Consider the following 21,419-nt stretch of genomic DNA (forward strand, 5'->3'; position numbering starts at 1 on the left):
GTATTTCGAGACGGAAACTCCAGTACCTGGTCAAGTGGAAGGGTTATGGTCAGGAAGATAATTCCTGGGTTGTTGCCTCTGATGTTCATGCTGCTGATCTGGTTCGTGCCTTTCATTTCGGTTCGGTGACCCCTCCTCAAGGGGGGGGTACTGTTGTGAATTCTGTTTTGGAACTCCCTCCCGTGGTCATGAATGGTACTTCGGCGAGTTCTGTCCATGGACTCCCTCTGGTGGCTGTGAGTGGAGCTGCTGGTTCTGAGGTTCCTTCCACAGGTACCCTGGTTTATTCTTTGGCTGGCTGCTCTATTTAACTCCACCCAGATCGTTACTCCATGCCACCTGTCATTGTTCCAGTACTGGTTCAGTTCGCTCTTGGATCTTTCTGGTGACCTGTCTATGCCAGCAGAAGCTAAGTCCCTGCTAGTTTATTTTGTTGTTCTTGTTTTCTTGTCCAGCTTGCTAACATGATTCTGTCTGGCTAGCTGGAAGCTCTGGGATGCAGAGTGGCACCTCCGCACCGTGAGTCGGTGCAGGGGTCTTTTTGCACACTCTGCGTGGTCTTTTGTAGTTTTTTGTGCTGACCGCAAACTTACCTTTTCTATCCTCTGTCTGTTTAGGTAGTCTGGCCTCCCTTTGCTGAAGCCTCTTTCATTCCTGTGTTTGTGTATTTCATCTTATCTCACAGTCAATATTTGTGGGGGGCTGCCTTTTCCTTTGGGGAATTTCTCTGAGGCAAGGTAGGCTTTTCTTTCTATCTCTAGGGGTAGCTAGCTCTTAGGCTGTGTCGAGGCGTCTAGGCCTGTTAGGTACGCTCCACGGCTATTTCTAGTGTGTGTGATAGGAGTAGGGATTGCAGTCAGCAGAGTTCCCACATCCCAGAGCTTGTCTTGTGTTTGTTTACTCATCAGGTCTTTCCTGGTGCTCCTAACCACCAGGTCCATAACAGTTTTCCCAACCATGATAACTTCATACCCATTCATCCAGCCCCCACTCCCCCGGTCCCCTTACCTGGTGCACGCTCTGTCTGCAACAAACTGACATTTATCCATGACCTCTTCATCACCAACAAACTCTCCTTCCTCTGCATCACTGAAACCTGGCTCACCCCCTCTGACTCAGCCTCTCCAGCTGCGCTTTCCTATGGCGGATTCCACCTCTCTCACACCACTCGCCCAAACAACAACCGCGGTGGAGGGGTTGGCTTGTTCCTGTCCGATACCTGCTCCTTTACTCCAATCTCGCTACCACCCTCCTCTACTCTTCCCTCGTTCAATGTACACTCTGACCGCATCTATTCCCCTCCAACCTCCAGCTGGCTGTCATTTACCGCCCCCAGAACTAGCCATCTCCACCTTTCTCGACCACTTCACCACCTGGCTACTTAATTTCTTCTCTGCTGACATCCCCACTATCATCATGGGTGACTTCAATATCCCCATTGACACTTCCACCCCAGCTGCCTCTAAACTTTTATCGCTACCTGCCTCTTTTGGTCTCACTCAATGGTCCTCTGAGGCCACTCACAAAGATGGCCACACGCTGGACCTCATCTTCACTCACCTCTGCTCCCTTACTAATCTCATTAACTCCCCCCTCCCCCTGTCTGACCACAACCTACTGACATTCTCTTCCCTCTCCTCTCCTAGTGTGTAACCCCCACTCCACAAACTCACTCACCCTTGCCGAAATCTCAAACATCTCTACTTACAATCACTTTCTGAGTCCCTTCTCCCTCTCACAGACATAGCTTTCCTTCATGACACAGATGCTGCTCCACTTTTTATAACACTACAATAACAGCAGCACTCGATTCGGGTGCCCCGCTCATGCATAGCAAAACTTGTACACTCAACAGGCAGCCCTGGCTGAACTGAGACGGGCGTCCAGGATCGCTGAGAGGAGATGGAAGTGATCCCGCTATGCTGACCACATCAGTGCATACAAGCAGTCCCTTGCCAGCTTCAAGTCCACGCTCACTGCCGCAAAACAAACTTCTCATCTCTCATATCCTCCCTGTCTCACAACCCTAAACAGCTTTTCAACACTTTCAATTCTCTACTCCTTCCCCCCCGCACCCTTTCCCTCCCTTCTCATTTCTGCCGAAGACTTTGCCTCTTTCTATAAAACAGAAGATCGATACGATCAGAGAAATCTTTGGTCCACAGCACCCAATACCCCTCTTAGCTGCTCAACCCTGTTCCTCCAAAAGCAGCTTTCCACCATGACAGAATATCAGCTCTCCACCTTCATGTCAAGATCACACCTCACCACTTGCGCGCTTGACCCGCTACCGTCCCACCTCATCCCTAATTTTGCCACGGTCTTTATCGCAATCCTAACGCACCTCTTCAACCTCTCACTCACAACAGGTGTCTTCCCCTCATCCTTCAAGCATGTCAAGATCACACCCATCCTCAAAAATCCCTCCCTCAGCCCATCCTCTGTGTCTAGCTATCGCCCGATATCTCTTCTTCCTTATGCCTCCAAATTACTGGAACAACATGTCCATCTTGAACTGTCCTCCCACCTCTCCTCCTGCTCCCTCTTTGACCGGTTCCAATCTGGCTTCCGACCCCATCACTCAACTGAAACTGCCCTAACTAAAGTCACCAATGACCTACTAACCGCCAAGAGCAAGCAACACTACTCTGTCCTCCTTCTCCTGGACCTGCCTTCTGCCTTTGACACTGTGGACCACTCCCTTCTGCTACAGATCCTCTCATCTCTTGGCATCACAGACTTGGCCCTATCCTGGATTTTGTCATATCTGACAGACCGAACATTCAGTGTCTCCCTCCCCTACACCACCTCCTCACTTCGCCCCTTGTCTGTCGGTGTTCCTCAAGGCTCTGTTCTAGGACCCCTTTTCTTCTCCATCTACACCTTCGGCCTGGGACAGCTCATAGAATCCCATGGTATGCAGTACCATCTCTACGCTGACAACATGCAGATCTACCTATCCGGACCTGACCTCACCTCCTTACTTACCAAAATCCCACGCTGTCTGTCTTCTATCTCGGCCTTCTTTTCTGCTCGCTTTCTAAAACTGAACATGGACAAAAGAGAATTCATCATCCTTCCCTCATCTCACGCTACCCCTCCACCAGACCGATCCATCAATGTTAATGGCTGATCACTTTCCACAGTCCCACACGCCCGGTGCCTCGGGGTGATCCTCGACTCTGCCCTCTCGTTCAAGCCACACATCCAAGCCCTTGCCTCCTCATGTCGTCTTAAACGCAAAAATATTTCCCGGATCCGCGCATTCCTTGACCGCAACACCACAAAAACACTAGCGCATGCCCTCATCATCTCCCGCCTTGACTACTGCAACCTCCTAGTCTCTGGCCTCCCCCTTTAACACTCTGGCACCACTCCAATCCATCCTACACTCTGCTGCCCGACTAATCTACCCGTCTACCTGCTATTCCCCAGCCACTCCCCTATGCCAAGCCCTTCACTGGCTTCCTATCGTCCAGAGACTCCAGTACAAAACCCTTACAACGATATACAAAGCCATCCACAACCTGTCTCCTCCATATATCTGTGACATGGTCTCCTGGTACTTACCTACACGCAACCTCCGATCCTCTCATGATCTCACACACATCAGACTCTCGCCTACCACAGAAACCTTCAAAAAGAACCTGAAGACTCACCTCTTCCGACAAGCCTACAGACTGCAGTGATCCTTAACCTATGGAACCGCCACACAACCAGCTCTACCCTCTCCTAGTGTATCCTCACCCATCCCCTGCAGACTGTGAGCCCTCGCGGGCAGGGTTCGCCCTCCTTATGTACCTGTGTACCTTTTTTTTGCTCATGTTTGATGTATTTGTCTATATTTGCCCCGTATTCACATGTAAAGCACCATGGAATAAATGGCGCTATAAAAATGCATAATAATAATAATAATATTAAAGCTATCAGCCACATACAGCTTAGAGATATATCATGGCATAGGTGTAATGTTTTTTATGTAGTTTATCACAATCCTGTTTGAAGTTCGTTGGTTTTAAAAGAAATTGAAAAGTCAGGATAAAGGAAACTCTGTTATTGTACAGAAATTCTCACTTGGCCTCACTGCACATTTAATGTCGTTGATCATAAAAGTGAAGTTTGGCCAGAAAGACTGGGCCTGGTCTTGTAGGGACCATATGAGCACATTCAGCAGCACAGAAAGGAGAGAAGGTAGATTCATCCAATAAGATATCAGTGTTCTAGAAAGCCAACAGCATCATTACCCTCTGCTTTCTCTTAAAGGCCCTTCATAATATTTTTCTTCAAGAGATTTTCTAACTTGTCAGCACATTCTACATACACTGTCATTTTGGCTTTGTAGTTTACAGATCTGGGCAGGTAACGGTCAGCGTCTTCTATTTGAAGTAGGTGGATCTTCCAGGTTGTAAGTTCTATAGAAAAGGGCTTTCAATGTCCAAACCCATTTGAACATAGTTTGGTGGAGGAGAATGTTGTGGTCTAGAGGAATACTTGTGATCGCACGATTTTGACACAGCCGGACTACATGATCCGATAAAACAGCCACAGCCGATGACTAAGAAGAATCTGTGACTTCTCTGCATTTAGTGGTTACTACTCACCTGGGTAGTCATATGTAGGAGTCTCCTCTTTACACCGCTCATCACCCCTCACATATGTCTCTGTAGTATTAATATGGGTCAGATCTTCACCCTTAAACAAATATTGTACAAGTCACAGAAAGATGGAGCAGTCACATCTATGATCAGCTCTAATCTTGCCATTACACACGTTCTCATTACACACCTTCTGGGATGTATTAAGAAAAGCATAGAGTCTAGATCAGGGGTCTCAAACTCGGCTGGGTATATGGGCCGCACATAGAAAAACATTTAGTTTCGGAAGCCGCATTATTTGCATGACAAAATGACATTTTTAGTGATACCTTTTTTTTCGTTATGTCCCCCATCCATGTCCCCATATTGCAGACATGTGCCCAATCCAGGTTCCCCCATATAATGCAGACATGTGCCCCATCCAGGTCCCCCCCATATTGCAGACATGTCCCCCACCCAGGTCCCACCCATTTTCACATAGACATAACAGAGAAGAAAAAAAAGATTCTTCTCACCTGTCCTCCGTTCCCTCGGCGTCCTTTCTGCTCCTGTGGCCCGCAGGCACATAGACCCCTTGATGATCGCAGCCCAGTCCAGGAGCCGCCGACATCCGCGCTGTAGTGCAGTGTATTGCCGCGCAGAGCCCGGCAGCGGACATCTGCATCCCGGTGCAGCGGCGAATGACGTCACTGCCATGCACAGATGTCAGTTACTGGCCCCTGATAGGCCGGCGTCTGACACTAGTATTGCTGTGCAGAGAGCCAGTTTCTGCGCGGCAATACACTGCACTACAGCGCGGATGTCGGCGGCTGCTGGAGCGAGCGCGATCGTTACAGGGTCTATGTGCCGGTGGGCAGCATGAAGCAGCCAGAGGGGCCGCGTGTTTGAGACCCCTGGTCTAGATCATGTCAAGTAATTATTCTCGTCTACTCCTCCGTGGTCAGATCTTTTCTGGAATACTGTGTCCAGTTCTGGGCACCACATTTAAAAAATAAAAAAAAACATTGAAAAGAGTGAGCAAGTTCAGAGAAGAGCTACCGGGATGGTGAGCAGACTGCAAAGTATGTTCTACGAGGAACGGTTAAAGGATTTAGAAATGTTTATTTTGCAAAAAATATAGTTCTTACCGATAACGGTATTTCTCTGAGCCCATGACGGCACCACGGAGATAGGGGACACCAAGGACAGGAAACCCACAGATAAAAAGGCGGTACCTCTCTCCCGTATCAGTTGTTTACTAGAGAATGACGGGAGACTAAGAAACTGAGTCTTACTTTTAACATTACTTAACTTAATTGAGATACCGCGTGGCTATTCAGATAATTAGCATATGGCACTATATTAATGTGCACACCCATAAGTGAAGGGAGGGAATGTACGGGTGCCATCATGGGCTCAGAGAAATACCGTTATCGGTAAGAACTATATTTTTCTCTGACGCCCATGATGGCACCATGGAGAGATTTGCAGAGATTGTACATTCAGGGAGGGACCACCGCTTCCAGAACCCTTTTACCAAACGTAAGGTCTGAAGAGGAGATTAGGTCCAATCTATAGTGCCAATAGATTGTAGATGGTGAGGACCAGGTAGCAGCTCTACATTTCTGGTGAATTGAAGCTCTGGCCTTCTCCGCCAAAGAGGTTGCTACTGCTCTCGTTGAGTGAGCCATGACATCTCCCGGGACGGGTATCCCACTTGCTGAGTATAATAGGCTGATGGCGTCCGTGATCCATCTCGCCAAAGTGGCTTTGGAGGCTTTTTTTCCCCTTCTGGGGACCCTGAAATTAAACAAAAAGAGAGGCATCCTCCCTACTCTCTCTGGTGGCTTCTATGTAATGCATGAGGCATCTTCTGACATCTAGTGTATGTAAGGATTCTTCCTCCTTGTTTTTAGGGTTGGGACAAAAGGAGGGGAGAGATATCTCTTGAGTTCTATGGAATCGGGATGCTACTTTCGGGAGGTATGTTGGGTCTGTTTTGAGAACAACCCTATCCTCCAAAAACTGGGTGTAAGGAAGGTTAGCAGATAGAGCCTGTATGTCGCTACCTCTACATGCAGAGGTGATGGCGACTAGCAGGGATGTATTGAGCGTTAAGATTTTCAATGGGATATCCGCTAAGGGTTCAAAGGGAGGTTTAGTCAGGGCCTTAAGGACCAAATTTAAATCCCATTGAGGGGTAACCCTTACAGGAAGAGGTCTCGATCTACCTGCTGCCCTGATGAACCTGGAAACCCACCGATTCCCTGCCAAATCATAGTTAAATAGAGCTCCCAATGCTGCCACATGGACTTTCAGGGTATTTGTGGCCTGACCGATTTCCAATCCATTTTGTAGGAATTCTAGTATGGATTTAAGAGGGACTCCCTCATCTATTTTAGCGTATGGGGATGAGAGGAATTTTTTCCATATTTTCCCATACTATTTGGTTGTAATTGGTTTCCTACTTTGTAGTAGAGTAGAAACCAGTCCCGGAGAAAATCCTCTACTTTCTAGTAGCTCCCTCTCAAATGCCAGGCTGTCAAGTGTAAGCTTGCAACTTGCGGATGATGAACTGGACCTTGGGAGAGGTGGTTTGGAAGATCTGGAAGTACCCACGGGTCGGAGATTGACATTCTCATCATCCAAGAGAACCAAGGCCTCCTCGGCCAGAACGGGGCTATTAAGATCACATGAGCCCCGTCCTCCCGAATCTTCCTCAGCACCGCCGGAATATGAGCGATTGGGGAAAATGCATATGCTAGTTGATGGAGCCAAGGAATCAGGAACGTATCTAATGATACTGGGTTCCCCAATAGGGTTATGGAGCAGAAAGTGTTTACTTTTTTGTTCAGGTTGTTTGCGAAGAGGTCTATGCTCGAATACCCCATTTTTCTGTAATCTGTATGAACACTTATTGATTTAGCTCCCATTCCCCTTGCTTTAGGCGGGAACGACTCAGATAGTCCGCTCTGTTATTGTCCACCCCTTTTATATGAAGGCCTGACAGGGATAGAAGGTTGCTTTCGGCTATGTGGAATATTGATTTGGCTACTTCCATCAGTTTTTAAGAGCGAGTACCCCCTTGATGATTCAGGTACGCTATCACTACCCTGTTGTCTGACATAATCCTGACATGGTGGTAGTGAAGGGAGCCTAAGAGTTCCAGTAGTGCAAACTTGACTTCGAGCAGTTCTTTCATGTTGGAAGATGCTTCTGCCAGAGTCGGTGGCCAAGTACCTTGGGCTAATAGGTCGCTCAGATGAACCCCCCACCCGTTGGGCTTTGCGTCCGTGGTTACTATTTTTGAAATTGGAGTTACCCACGGGACCCCTCGAGAAAGATTGTTTTGCGATGTCCACCAGTTTAGTGACCGAGTTGTGTGAGGAGATAAACTGAACCGACCTTCTAAATTCCCTTTTAGAGAGACTTCTTCTGACAAGATTTGCCATTGAAGATCCCTTGCATGGATTTGAGCCCATTGAACTGCAGGGATGCATGATGTCATGGATCCCAAGAGGGACTTGGCTTGGTGGAGGGTTATGGAGGAGAGATCTTGCATTCTGGACACTAGCCCCGATATTTTTTGTATTTTTTCCACTGGAAGGCGGCATTCTTGTTTTAAGGAGGCTAGAGTAAGACCTAGATATTCTTGGATTTGGGATGGTAATAACTTGGATTTTTTTAAGTTTACCAACCAGCCCAGGTTTTCTAGTGAGTATTATTGTTTCTAGCTGTTTGCCGCAGTGTTGGGGAGGGGTGCCGATTACCAGGAAGTCGTCGAGATATGGCACTATCAGGGTGTCCTGTTCCCTCAGGTGGCATAACACCCCCCTGATGTGCACTGCTATTCTGAGAAATCTTTGGTGATCTCTGTGGATAGGGACGTGATAGTAGGCGTCCTTCAGGTCCAGGACTGCCATGAAACACAGAGGAAACAGCATTTTTATAGACGTCTTTATTGTTTCCATCTTGAACGCTTGGACCTCTAGGTATTTGTTTTGATTTTTCAGGTTTATGATAGTCCTGTATGACCCATTCGGCTTTTTCCTTAGGAACAGAGGGGAATAATATCCTTGCCTTTTTTCTTGAAGGGGAACTTCTAGGAGAACCCCTTTGTTCACCAGTCCAATGACCTCCTTTTCTAATGATAGCTGCTCCTCCCCTGAAGATCTTGGTGATGTCACCATAAAGGAGGGACGAGGGAGTTTGAGAAATGTTAGTTTTAGTCCCGATTTTATTATGCTCAAAATCCATGTACTGCAGGTAATTTTCTCCCAAGCCGAGAGAAAGAGGGACAGTCTTCCCCCCACCTGGGGCAAACATTCATTGGGAAGGTTTTTTGTTGTCACTGGGGCTCTTATTGAACAAAAACCTTTTGTTCTTGTTTCTCTTATCCTCCCACTTGTCTTGGTTTTTCCCCGGCTTCCTTTGGAAAAACCTCTTGCTCCGAAAGGGCCTTCTGTAGGAAGGGAAACCCAGGGAGGGGAAAGATTTCTTTTCATCCCCTGCCTTTTCTAAGATGTCGGCTAAGGTGGGGCCAAATAAGAATTCGCCCTCACAAGGGATGGTACACAATTTGGATTTTGTCTGTAGGTCCCCTGGCCAACACTTAAGCCAGAGGGCGCGTCTAACCGCGTTAGAGAAAACTGACGACCTAGCAGCCAGCCTGATTGAATCGGCGGAGGCATCAGCCAAAAAAGCGGCCGCCCCCCGCATCACCGGCACGGTGTTTAATATGGAGTAACGGGATGATTTCCCTTTTAGCTGGCTTTCCAATTGGTCTAACCATACCATTAATGAACGGGACATATATGTGGCGGCAACCGCCGGTTTTAGACCTCCCCCAGCTGTTTCCCAGGAAATTTTGAGAAAGGCGTCCGCCTTTTTGTCCATGGTTTCTTTCAAGACCCCCATGTCCTCAAATGGGAGGGCAAATTTCTTTGATGCCTTAGCTATGGCTACATCTAGTTTAGGGGCTTTTTCCCAGAAGGAGCAAGATTCATCCTCAAAAGGGTATTTTCTTTTCAGGGTTTTTTTCCACTCTTTTTTTATTAATGCAGATATTATCTCGTTAAAGGGAAATGCTCTCCTCTTTTTTGGTCAAGACCCCCGAACATGATGTTCTGAACTGATCTCTTTGGGTGAGAGTCCGCTAGCCCCATAGTGCTTCTAACCGCTTTTATGAGGCCGTCTGTGCCTTCCAAAGGAAAACAGTTGTGACCCCCAGAGGAAGAGGATGATAAAGAAGAAGAGGAGTTAGATGTATCTGATTCCACATCTTCACTATCCGTAATATTAGACGCAGGAGATGGGGACCTGTGCCTGGTCTTCCTCCGCTTTTTACTACCCTTTAGGGATCTAAAGGTGTCTTCCACCTAGGGCTCATAGAGTCCCCACTCGTCCACTGCCGCCTGGTTCCGCCCCTAGAGCTATACTGGCAAAAATTTTGGACTACCGGGATCGGGAATCCCTACTGAGGAAGGCTAGGATCAGTGATGGCCTGAGTATAAATGGAAATCGGATCTCCATTTATCCGGATTATTCGGCATCGGTGCAGAAACTCAGAATGAAGTTTGGTGAAGTCAAGTGACGGCTCCGAGAACTGGACCTAAAATACTCAATGCTCTACCCAGCTAAGCTCAGGGTGGTGGCGCTGGATCGTGTTCAATTTTTCCAAAGTCCGGAGGAGGCGATGCAATGGCTGGACACTAACGCCAAGAAAATTGGCACTGATCGGAACCGATGAAACTGATACTGAAGATCTATAATTCTACTGGTTCTGCCTCTTTTTGTGGGTTTTTTGAATGTGATTCGTGTATTTAGACAAAATGCACCCAAAGGTTACAGTATTGTGTTCGGCGGCGTAATGAATAGTTTATTATGGTCGCGGTGGGAGGGGGAGAGATGGACGGCAAAGGACATAGTTCTAGGGTTTATCAAGTGCTCTCAGTTCTCATATAGAGAAAGAAAGTTTGGTTTATCTGAGTTACTTTGAGTTTCAGATGGGGGAGGTTGGAATGGTTGTGGGGGTGGTGGGTGGGGGGAGGAGGGCATTGGTGGAGACCTGGGGGAGACTGTTCCCATTTTTTATCTTGCTTTAAGGAAATGGGAGGGAATGTTAATATTGTAAGTTGGAATGTTAGGGGGCTAGCGGATGCTACCAAGCGTGCGGCAATATTTCAGTACCTACTGAAACAGAGGCCCTCGGTGATATGCCTGCAAGAAACCCATTTAGTGGAGGAAAAAGTTGATATGTTACAGAAGAGATGGGTGCGCAAGGCATATCACTCGACGTTCTCTAATTATGCAAGGGGGTGTCGGTTTTGATCCATACAAGTACTCCATTTGAGGAAGTTGTGGTAAAAACTGATAAAGACGGTCAATATGTTTTTTTAGTGTGTAAAATCTTTAATCGTTTGATTTGCATCGTATCACTATATATACCCCTGCCATATTCTAGTAAGAAAATTCAGGAGATTTTGGAGTCTATGAGAAGATGGGTTGGGGTTCCCCTTCTGGTGGTGGGAGATGTGAATAATATAGCCGACGACCATTGGGACAAGAGTAATCAGGCTCCGCTACGCAGGGACGGTAATGGCACTCCTTTTGGAAACTATCTTGGAGAAATAGGTTGGATTGACTTATGGTGGGCTCGCAATGTTAATACATATTCTTACTCCTGTTACTCGACCACGTATGGTTCTATGTCTCGAATTGATGTCGCCTTGGGTAATGACGGGATGAACGAATTGTTAAGCGGGGTGGAATATAGTCCCAGGATTCTATCAGATCATAGCCCAGTTCAGGTCTCTTTAAAGTTATCAGAACAGGTTGGGTCGCGGAGGATGGGCTGGAGGGTTCACCCCTCCTGGCTACAACTCTTGGACATGGAAAGGGTGGGGGCTGAGATAGAGGAGTTTTTTAAGATTAATGAAGGTAGTGCAGAATGCCATGTAGTATGGGACACTATGAAGGCATATTTAAGGGGCATTCTGTTTCGGGACATTTCAAGACACAAGACAAGGACTAGAGTACAGGATCAAGCTGTCCTGGAGGAACTGAAGGCAGCTGAGGCGGCATTGGGGGCCCATTGCACTAGGGAGTCTCAGAGCCGTATGAGGATGGCTCAGAAGGAGGTCAACCAACTATATTTGAGAAAGGCGGAGAGATTGCGGGCTTTTCAAAGAGCATCTTTCTATTCAGAGGGGGAAAAGGTGGGGCATTTACTTTCGGTAGTGGCGTCCGCACAGAGGGCTTCCTCGCATGTCTACTCCATTAAGACAGAGGATGGAACATTGGTTACTCGGGGGGAACAAATCCTAGAAGTGTTTAGAAAATTCTATGATAAATTATATACTTCTAGTGTGGGGAGGGGGTCCGAGGATATGACGGGTTACTTGGAGGGGATTGACCTGCCTAGGTTGAGTAGAGAGGAATGTGAGGTGTTGGAGAAGCCGATTGGGGAGGAAGAATTGGGGGCTGCGTTGGCGGGTGTTGCTGGGAGTAAGGCTCCGGGGGCGGATGGTATTCCAGCTGAGGTTTATAAGGTGCTGAAGGAAACTTTGCTGGCCAAACTGGCGGGGGTGTATAATAGCTCATTGGAAAGAGGGGAGCTACCTTTGTCAATGAGAGAGGCTATTGTGGTAGTTATCCCTAAAGCAGACAAGGACCCACAGCTACCAGAATCCTATAGACCAATCTCACTTCTGACGGCCGACATAAAGATCTTGGCAAAAGCTTTGGCAAATAGGTTGTCCATTGTGATTGACAGACTGGTTCACCCGGATCAGTCAGGCTTCATGCCCAATAAGTCAACGGCACTCAATCTGAGAAGGTTGTTTTTAAATCTGCAAATCCCTTCTGATAATGTCGGCAAACGGGTTGTGGTGTCCTTGGACGCCCATAAGGCTTTCGATTGCGTGGAGTGGAGCTATCTGTGGTCAGTGCTGGAACGAATGGGGTTTGGACCCAAATTTATTTCATGGGTGCGGCTGTTGTACTCTTCTCCAGTGGCCAAAATTAGAGTGAATGACGCTCTCTCCGAGACCTTTTCTTTGTCTAGGGGAACTAGACAGGGCTGCCCTCTGTCCCCGCTGCTCTTTGCCTTGGCGGTGGAACCCCTTGCTGCAAAGATCAGAGGGTCCCCGGAGGTGAGAGGTTTTATGTACGGGGACTCAGAAGAAAAAGTAGCGTTATACGCTGATGATATTCTGCTTTTCTTGGAAGATTCTGAAGGGACCCTGGTTAGGGCGGAGGCCATTATTGAGGAACTAGATTGTGGCCCGATTCTAACGCATCGGGTATTCTAGAATATGCATGTCCCCGTAGTATATGGACAATGATGATTCCAGAATTCGCGGCAGACTGTGCCCGTCGCTGATTGGTCGAGGCAACCTTTATGACATCATCGTCGCCATGGCAACCATTATGACATCATCGTCGCTGTGCCCGTTGCTGATTGGTCGAGGCCTGGCGGCCTCGACCAATCAGAGACGCGGGATTTCTACGTCGATGCTGTGCCGGTATTTGATTGGTCGAGGCCTGGCGGCCTCGACCAATCAGAGAGCCGGGATTTCCAGGACAGACAGACAGAAAGACAGACAGACAGAAAGACAGACAGACAGACGGAAAAACCCTTAGACAATTATATATATAGATTCGGGAGTTATTCGGGCCTAAGGATCAACTGGGACAAATCCAATATGATGTTGATAGATGGGGATTATGGAGTTGGTGGAGTGGGGGACTCTTTCACAAGGTTGAGGCTAGTTGATAAATTTAAATACCTGGGGATCCAGATTGCTCTCCCTTTGACTAGTTTTGAGGAGCTGAATTTGGCACCACTTTTGCGTAAAATACGTACTAAAGTTCAGGCGTGGAAAAAGTTACATTTATTGGTAATCGGCAGGATAAACCTTATAAAGATGATTGTGATGCCGCAGCTTCTTTATGTGCTGCACAACTCCCCTATATGAATATCGCAGAATAGATTTAGGAGGATTAGATCCTTGTTTGGCGAGCTGATTTGGGGTGGAAAGAGCCCCAGATTTAAACAGGAAACTCTACAAAGGCCAAAGACGGAGGGAGGGGTGGCACTACCTAATCCGTGGTTGTATTTTTTGTCATCACAGTGTCAGCATTTTAAGGGATGGGGTGACGAGTCGGGTGGGGCGCGGGCACCCTGTAGCCTGAGATCATTGATTGGGATGAAGGTATTGAGTGAGGGCCTGGAGGGGGGGCATTTCCGTGAGAAAGGTTCTAAATTTTGTACTATTAGGCTTATTCACAAGGTTTGGGACAAAGTTAAATGAATTAGGGGAGTGGGGGCACTTACCAGATTCTCACCCATTTGGAATAACTGTTGCCTACAAGAGTTTAGACAGATGGCGGGATTTCATATTTGGAAGGAGGCAGGCATCTCTCGGATGGGCCAAATTTTACATCAGGGCAGAATTAGGAACTTTGAGGCATTGCAGGAGGAGTTTTTACTGCCAGACTCTGAGATGTATCAGTATCGTCGCCTCTCTCATGCGTACCGGGCACAGTGTAGGAGAGGGCCTGTGGAGATCCAGGTGGATCTTATGCTGGATTTCATCCTTGTAGGGGGAGGCACGAAGGGGGTGATCTCAGGAATATATGAATTTCTTCTATTCTCGTTTTTGGAGGAGAACCCTATTAGAGCCAGGGCGAAATGGGAGGTTGACCTGGGGGCGATTGATAATGACCATTGTGAATCAATACTAGATTATGTGCCTAAGATATAAATGAGCGAGCCTGGGAGGTTGTCACAATTATTTGTTATTCATAGGGCTTATAGAACTCAGGACATGTTATTCAAAGCCGGGTTGAGACCTAATTCAGAATGCCCTAGATGCTCGCAGTCTGAGGCGGGTATCCTCCATATGTTGTGGCAGTGCCCCAGGTTGTCCTCCTTCTGGGTGGTGGTGCTGAATAAAGTGGGACTGGCATATAATTGCTCTGTGCCGCGGGATCCTTTGGTATGTGTTTTGGGCTACGTAGAGGAGATTATAGCTGATAAGTTGTACAAAATGGTTATTGCTAGACTGTTATTTATTGCGCGAAATTTGATCGCCAAGTTCTGGATTAGGGAAGAGCCACCAACAAGAAGACACTTTATGATGCAAGTGGATCATATTATTACTTTGGAGAGGAGTATCTACTCTAAGAGAAACAAGATGGACCTCTTTGACAGGTTGTGGAATCCGTGGCTTGAATCAATGTGATTTAAATGACTTTGTTTCTGTTTTTTGGGCCTTTTGCCCCCTTGGGAGCATTATTGACAAGTCATCTTCCTTTTTCTTGTACATTTGTGTATGATGTAGTAAAGTGGGGCGGTTCTTGACAGGTCTCTAAAGGGTGGGGGGAAGGGGGGTGGGAGTTCGGTTTGGGATTAAATAAGTTTCCTAAAAAAGTAAAATACATTTGTATATTGCTGACAGCAAGGCATTTTTTATGTACCATCTTTATTGTTTAATAAAAAATATCTGATTCAAAAAAAAAAAAAGGTGTCTTCCACCTGATTTTTTATCAGGGTTTTGAGGTCGTCTGCGAACCCGGGAAGCCCTTCGGATACTGTCTGCTGTATACACATGCTACAAAGCCTTTTTTCCCAGGTAGTTGGAAGGTCCTCTCTACAAAGGGCGCTAATCCTATGCTTAGATTTGCCTAAGCTTTTCTTCCCCTAAAGAAAGAAAAGACAAATATGCCCTTACTGTCACAGACTTTCACGGAGATCACTTACCACCTTGCAGACCCATAAATACCGGTTGGGGATGCTCTGCATCTGTCATCCTTGTGCCGGACGCCGTACTGGACTCCTTGTTATGCAGGGACCTTTGGCGTCCTATACCGGTGACATCTTGGTGTCCTTTTTGTGGCCGTCAGTTTTGTTGCTGCTGCTGCTGATGCGCCGGCGCTGGTGGTGGTCGTGATTTTGATAGGGGTGATGCCTCTAGGTCGCTCATGTTATCTGGTTGAGCTCACAGAAGCGCCTGCCTGGGCTACTTCTCCTCTTTTATGCGGCGGTGATTCCCGCCGTCTATTTAAACCTGCTTCTGCACAGTAACGCTGCTCAGCTCTGAGGCTCCGCCAAACCTGCGCATGTGCAATGGCCCGTATTCGCGTGAGAAACGCGACCAAATCCTGCGTATGCGCAGACCGGTCCCGCCCTCCAAAATGATGCCGCACATCATGCCCGGGACGCTGCACACCAGAACCCCTGGATTTTCCAACGAGCAGACTGACGCTCCGGGGGGAGAGCCGCGCCCCTCTCCTCATCCACAGAGGCACCACCCTGGATGCTGTTGCTGCTGAAGTGGATCTTACCTAGGGAGGTGGCCGCGAACTCCATGCCACCTCCCCCGCACACCCTAGAGGCCCACTAGCCCCAGCGGTGGCTCCTCGGGTCACCACACCAGCCGAGGCAGGGGGACCCCCGCTGCTTGAGTCAGACTGAATGGCCCCGGAATCCCACGACATTCGTCTTCTGTCGGTAAGTATGTAGGTCTCCCATCAAGGACAGGAAACCAACTGATGCGGGAGAGAGGTACCGCCTTTTTATCTGTAGGTTTCCTGTCCTTGGTGGGCGGATCCCCTCTCTCCATGGTGCCGTCATGGGCGTCAGAGAAAAGAAGGCTAAGAGGAGACTTAATAACTGTCTACAAATATTTGAGTGGATGTCAGTGTAGAGGGATCATCCTTCTTCTAATTCACACATGGAAACCCGAGGAGCAATGGAATATATCTGAAACTATGAATCTAAGTATAAAACATGTAAATACTGGTGGATAAAACAAGAATGGACACAAGACCTTCACAGCCGTCTACACATCATAGGGGAGATCTCCTGACACCTTCTCTCCATCTACCTGATGATCCTGAGGAACATTGGGATTTTCTTGTTTACAGTCCTGTGGAAGAAGAGGATGGGGACATCTCTCTGGTGTTGTCCTCTTAATGGAAAGATCTGGAGGAAACACATACAGGGACTGAATTCATTCTTTACATACAGATAATTATAGGCCATATGTATTTAGTTCTGTCTATTACCTGGTGATGTGAGGTGCTGGGGATCCTCCATCACAACGTCCTTATACAGATCTTTGTGTCCTTCTAAATACTCCCACTCCTCCATGGAGAAATAGACGGCGACATCCCGACACCTTATAGAAATCTGACACATACAGTTAAGTCAATATATATTCGGAGAGAGGCAACATTTTTCTAATTTTGGTTATAGACATTACCACAATGAATTTTAAACAAAACAATTCAGATGCAGTTGAAATTCAGACTTTCAGCTTTCATTTGAGGGTAACCACATTAAAATTGGGTTTTTAAAGGGACCAAAAGTAATTGGACAATTGACTCCAAGGCTATTTCATGGACAGGAGTGGGCAATCCCTTCGTTATGTCATTCTCAATTAAGCAGATAAAAGGCCTGGAGTTGATTTGAGGTGTGGTGCTTGCATAGGTTTTTGCTGTGAAGTAAACAAGCGGTCAAAGGAGCTCTCCATGCAGGTGAAACAAGTAATCCTTGAGCTGCGAAAATAGAAAAAACCCATCTGAGAAATTGCTACAATATTAGGAGTGTCAAAATCTACAGTTTAGTACAACCTGAGAAAGAAAGCACTGGAGAACTCATCAATGCAAAAAGACCTGGGCGTCCACGGAAGACAACAGTGGTGGATGATCGCAGAATAATCTCCATGGTGAAGAGAAACCCCTTCACAACAGCCAACCAAGTGAACAACACTCTCCAGGAGATAGGTGTATCAATATCCAAATCTACCATAAAGAGACGACTGCATGAAAGTAAATACAGAGGGTTCACTGCACGGTGCAAGCTACTCATAAGCCTCAAGAATAAATAGGCTAGACTGGACTTTGCTAAAAAACATCTAAAAAAGCCAGCACAGTTCTGGAAGAACATTCTTTGTACAGATGAAACTAAGATCAACCTCTACCAGAATGATGGAAAAAGAAAACTATGGTGAAGGCGTGGTACAGCTCATGATCCAAAGCATACCACATCATCTGTAAAACACGGCGGAGGCAGTGTGATGGCTTGGGCATGCATGGCTGCCAGTGGCACTGGGTCACTAGTGTTTATTGATTATGTGACACAGGACAGAAGCAGCCAAATGAATTCTGAGCTATTCAGAGACATACTGTGTGCTCAGATCCAGCCAAATGCAGCCAAACTGATTGGTCGTCGTTTCATACTACAGATGGACAATGACCCAAAACATAAAGCCAAAGCAACCCAGGAGTTTATTAAAGCAAAGAAGTGGAATATTCTTGAATGGCTAAGTCAGTCACCTGATCTCAACCCAATTGAGCACGCATTTCACTTGTTAAAGACTAAACTTCAGACAGAAAGTGCCACAAACAAACAGCAACTAGAAACCACTGCAGTGAAGGCCTGGCAGAGCATCAATAAGGAGGAAACACAGCATCTGGTGATGTCCATGAGTTCAAGACTTCAGGCAGTCATTGCCATTAAAGGGTTTTCAACCAAGTACTAGAAATGAACATTTTATTTAAAATAGTTTAATCTGTTCAATTACTTTTGGTCCCTTTAAAAACAGGGTGGCACATGTTAAGGAGCTGAAACTCCTAAACCCTTCGTACAATTTTAATGTGGGTACCCTCAAATGAAAGCTGAAAGTCTGAACTCCAACTGCTTCTGAATTGTTTTGTTTAAAATTCAATGTGGTAATGTCTATAACCAAAATTAGAAAAATGTAGTCTCTGTCAAAATATATATGGACTTAACTGTACAATGATACCATCATCCCCCCAATCTCTTCATAACATTACTGTATAATGTCCCAGCAGTGTCACCTCTCCAGTCAGCAGCTCAATCATCTTGTAGATGAGTTCTAGGATCCTCTGGTCATTGATTTCCTCATGCATCAGGGGGTGAGGTGGAGGCCTAAAGATTGGGCTCAGGGGTCTTCCCCATCCCTCAGACACAGGGTCCTGACAGCACTCACTAGAGGTCTTCTTCACGACAGTGTAATCCTGGTTATGGAGAGACACAATAATGAATCTCACTACAGACATTTCCAGAGTCCTCACCTCTCCAGTTCTGTCCATCTGTTATTCCCACAGATAAGAATGATGTAATGTGACGTCATCAGAATCTCTCACCTCTCCAGTAAGACGGAAGAGGATCTCTAGGGTGAGGTGAAAGATCCTCTCCACCATCTTGTGTCTATCCATATCAATCCTTGATGAATAAATTAGGAAAATTCTCTTATATAGAAGATCTTCACTGAGACGATCAGATATTGTAGAGACCTGAATGAGAAGGAGATGAGCCGATGTAACATCATAAAAATCCTGTGTAATAATACAATTACTGGAGATAATAAGGGAAACACGAGGAGATTTATTATTTTACAGTGTTTAGTTTCCTTCTTTACATCCACTAATAAAACCTATATATTTAGGCCACAGACAACAAGCAGTTTCTTCCTCGGAGTCGGCAGCTGAATACGTTTCTCATAGACTCATCTTCCATAACGCTAATTCTCGTCTCATTTACCAACACTGGAATCGGCATTAGCAATACTGCAGGAGATATTCATTACACGTGACAGGAGAAATAACTACTTCATGATGAGGACAACATCTTCATCTTCTACTACGGCTCTAGGAACAGATTCGTCCAGAGTCCGTCACTGACTCCATCACCACCGGCCGTCTATATGAAAGTTTCCCGTCTTCCCTGCACTGTATCTCAGGCCTGATTCACACACAGAAGTTTGAGACTTTTTAAAAAAGCTTTTTTGTTTCCTCAAACACCGCGGACAGAAATGATCTGATCCCAAAATCTCCATGTACAATGCTTTATGGGGTTTATTTCTGGCCTTAGGCTTTCCTATATTACCAGAAAAACACCAGAAAAATCAGATATTAAAATGTTTCAAAAGAAGATTGGCTTCAACAATTCTTGTAAAAATAAAAAAATATAAAAAAAGCAGGAGACACATTTTATTATTTTTTAACAAGTGAAACATTTTTCTACAAATTAACTATTTTGAGCACCAGAACATAGATGTACACCACAGGGACAGCATAGATGACCCTCCAACAAAAACCCTAACAGTTTAACCACTTGCTGCTCTGAAAAGCAAACATGGCATCTAAGAAGGTGTGACAGAGTCCTGCTGAATGCCCTTCTCCCCAAGCACTCGATAGTATGGGGCGGCCTGGTTATTACAATACTTACATGCCTAATACTGGTGTCTGGGCCTGCAATGTACGAAGGTCTATTAGGCCAGCCAGAGGTAGCGTCCAATAAGTTACCTTTTAACTGTCAGCACAGACAGGAAAAGGTGCCTTAAATGGCTTCAATTTATCGACGACATTGTGATGTTTTGGACAGGCACCGAAGAGGATTGTAACCAGTTCATCGCTGATCTGAACGATAATCCCTTTAATATTAGGCTTACATCGCATATATCACATACTTGTGTGGAATTTCTGGACCTTAAAGTAAGCTTGGCGGGCTCTAATGTTGTCACTACATTATACCGTAAGCCGACGGCGATGAATAGTTTGTTACACTATTCAAGTTTTCATCCTAGGCACCTCAAGAATGGCATTCCAACCGGCCAATTCCTGCGCTTGAAGAGAAATTGCAGTTTGACGTCTGACTTCCAGCATGAAGCGAGGACACTTACAGATCGCTTCAGACATCGTGGTTTGTTATGATAGGCAATTCAGTATCACAATGGACATAGCGGTCAGAGCACATACAGTGATCTGACAATAACCCAAAATAATAGAACGAGCTCTGAGACGTGGGAACTCTGTAGACCGCAATTCCTGATCCTCTCCAAACACAACTAGAGGCAGCCGTGGATTGCGCCTAACGCTCCCTATGCAACTCGGCACAGCCTGAGAAACTAACTAGCCTGAAGATAGAAAAATAAGCCTACCTTGCCTCAGAGAAATACCCCAAAGGAAAAGGCAGCCCCCCACATATAATGACTGTGAGTAAGATGAAAAGACAAACGTAGGGATGAAATAGATTCAGCAAAGTGAGGCCCGATATTCTAGACAGAAAGAATATAGGATAGGAAAGATAACTTTGCGGTCTACACAAAACCCTAAAGAAAACCACGCAAAGAGGGCAAAAAGACCCTCCGTACCGAACTAACGGCACGGAGGTACACCCTTTGCGTCCCAGAGCTTCCAGCAAAACAAATAGACAAGCTGGACAGAAAAAATAGCAACAAATAGCAAAGAAGCACTTAGCTATGCAGAGCAGCAGGCCACAGGAATGATCCAGAGAAACACAAGTCCAACACTGGAACATTGACAGGAAGCATGGATCAAAGCATTAGGTGGAGTTAAGTAGAGAAGCAGCTAACGACCTCACCAGATCACCTGAGGGAGGAAACTCAGAAGCTGCAGTACCACTTTCCTCCACAAACGGAAGCTCCCAGAGAGAATCAGCCGAAGTACCACTTGTGACCACAGGAGTGAACTCTGCCACAGAATTCACAACAGTACCCCCCCTTGAGGAGGGGTCACCGAACCCTCACCAGAGCCCCCAGGCCGACCAGGATGAGCCACATGAAAGGCACGAACAAGATCGGGAGCATGGACATCAGAGGCAAAAACCCAGGAATTATCTTCCTGAGCATAACCCCTCCATTTAACCAGATACTGGAGTTTCCGTCTTGAAACACGAGAATCCAAAATCTTCTCCACAAAATACTCCAATTCCCCCTCCACCAAAACCGGGGCAGGAGGCTCAACAGATGGAACCATAGGTGCCACGTATCTCCGCAACAATGACCTATG

The 21,419-nt window shown here is 46.5% G+C and overlaps 1 protein-coding gene across 2 annotated transcripts in view; it reads right to left on the minus strand.

Annotated features, from left to right (window-relative positions):
• LOC138666951 (oocyte zinc finger protein XlCOF22-like) overlaps nt 1-21,419 on the minus strand; it is a 95,035-nt gene that overhangs the window by 62,363 nt on the left and 11,253 nt on the right. For both annotated transcript variants that reach the window (XM_069755154.1, XM_069755155.1), the window contains exons 2-6: nt 18,753-18,902; nt 18,444-18,623; nt 16,647-16,770; nt 16,466-16,563; nt 4,602-4,692 (exon numbers count right to left, since the gene is read on the minus strand). In XM_069755154.1, coding sequence (XP_069611255.1) covers nt 4,602-4,692; nt 16,466-16,563; nt 16,647-16,770; nt 18,444-18,623; nt 18,753-18,902 — 643 coding nt within the window. The remainder of the gene's footprint in view (nt 1-4,601; nt 4,693-16,465; nt 16,564-16,646; nt 16,771-18,443; nt 18,624-18,752; nt 18,903-21,419) is intronic.

The sequence above is a fragment of the Ranitomeya imitator genome, chromosome 2, assembly GCF_032444005.1.
Source record: "Ranitomeya imitator isolate aRanImi1 chromosome 2, aRanImi1.pri, whole genome shotgun sequence".
NCBI classification, from domain to species: Eukaryota; Metazoa; Chordata; class Amphibia; order Anura; family Dendrobatidae; genus Ranitomeya; species Ranitomeya imitator.